General features: G+C 62.1%; 1 protein-coding gene across 1 annotated transcript in view; it reads left to right on the forward strand.

Moving 5' to 3' along the window:
* Positions 1 to 654, forward strand: part of LOC104469822 (myotubularin-related protein 5-like) — a gene marked incomplete at both ends in the record, with an annotated part of 13278 nt that overhangs the window by 6829 nt on the left and 5795 nt on the right. Inside the window, 1 exon segment of the mRNA XM_010084528.1 lies at positions 313 to 440. Coding sequence (XP_010082830.1) covers positions 313 to 440 — 128 coding nt within the window.

Here is a 654-nt window from a genome sequence, read left to right on the forward strand (position 1 = left end):
GGTTGTGCGTGAGGTTCTCGGGTGAGGGACCAGCCGGTGCTGGGCTTTGCTGGGGGCTGCTGGAACCACCGTAAGCCTGATGGTTGCCCCTGGTGCTGCAGAGGGGGTGGTTGCTCTTGCTGGCCATCTTTTACTCATAGACATCATCTTCAAGTCACCCTGGGCTGGCTGTGGGATGTCCAGCCTGTTCCTGGCCACTTTATCCTACGGGGCTCGGTGTCATGATGGCCACCGAGGGTGGTCCGGCGTGACCCTGTACCGGGTGAGTTAGTGGGACGTGGCTAACCTGTCCCCACGCATGTCCCCTCCCAGTGGGGGAGCAGGTGGTGGTCCGGTCCTTCCCCATCGCCTCGCTGACCAAAGAGAAGAAGATCAATATCCAGGCCCAGGTGGATCAGTTCATCCAGGAGGGTTTGCAGCTCCGCTCCTGCACCTTCCAGGTGAGACCCGGGGGCTGGGGGCTGCTCCGTGGTGTTGGCTGGCACCAGCCTTTGGGACGAGGCACTCGCTGCCTGAGCAGCTCCTCGCAGAATCAGAGAATCCCAGGATGGTTTGGGTGGGAAGGGAGCTTAAAGCCCACCCAGTGCCACCCCCTGCCATGGGCAGGGACACCTCCCACTAGCCCAGGTTGGCCAAAGACTCATCCAGGCTGGC

This window comes from Pterocles gutturalis, unplaced genomic scaffold (genome assembly GCF_000699245.1).
Source record: "Pterocles gutturalis isolate BGI_N339 unplaced genomic scaffold, ASM69924v1 scaffold390, whole genome shotgun sequence".
NCBI lineage: Eukaryota > Metazoa > Chordata > Aves > Pterocliformes > Pteroclidae > Pterocles > Pterocles gutturalis.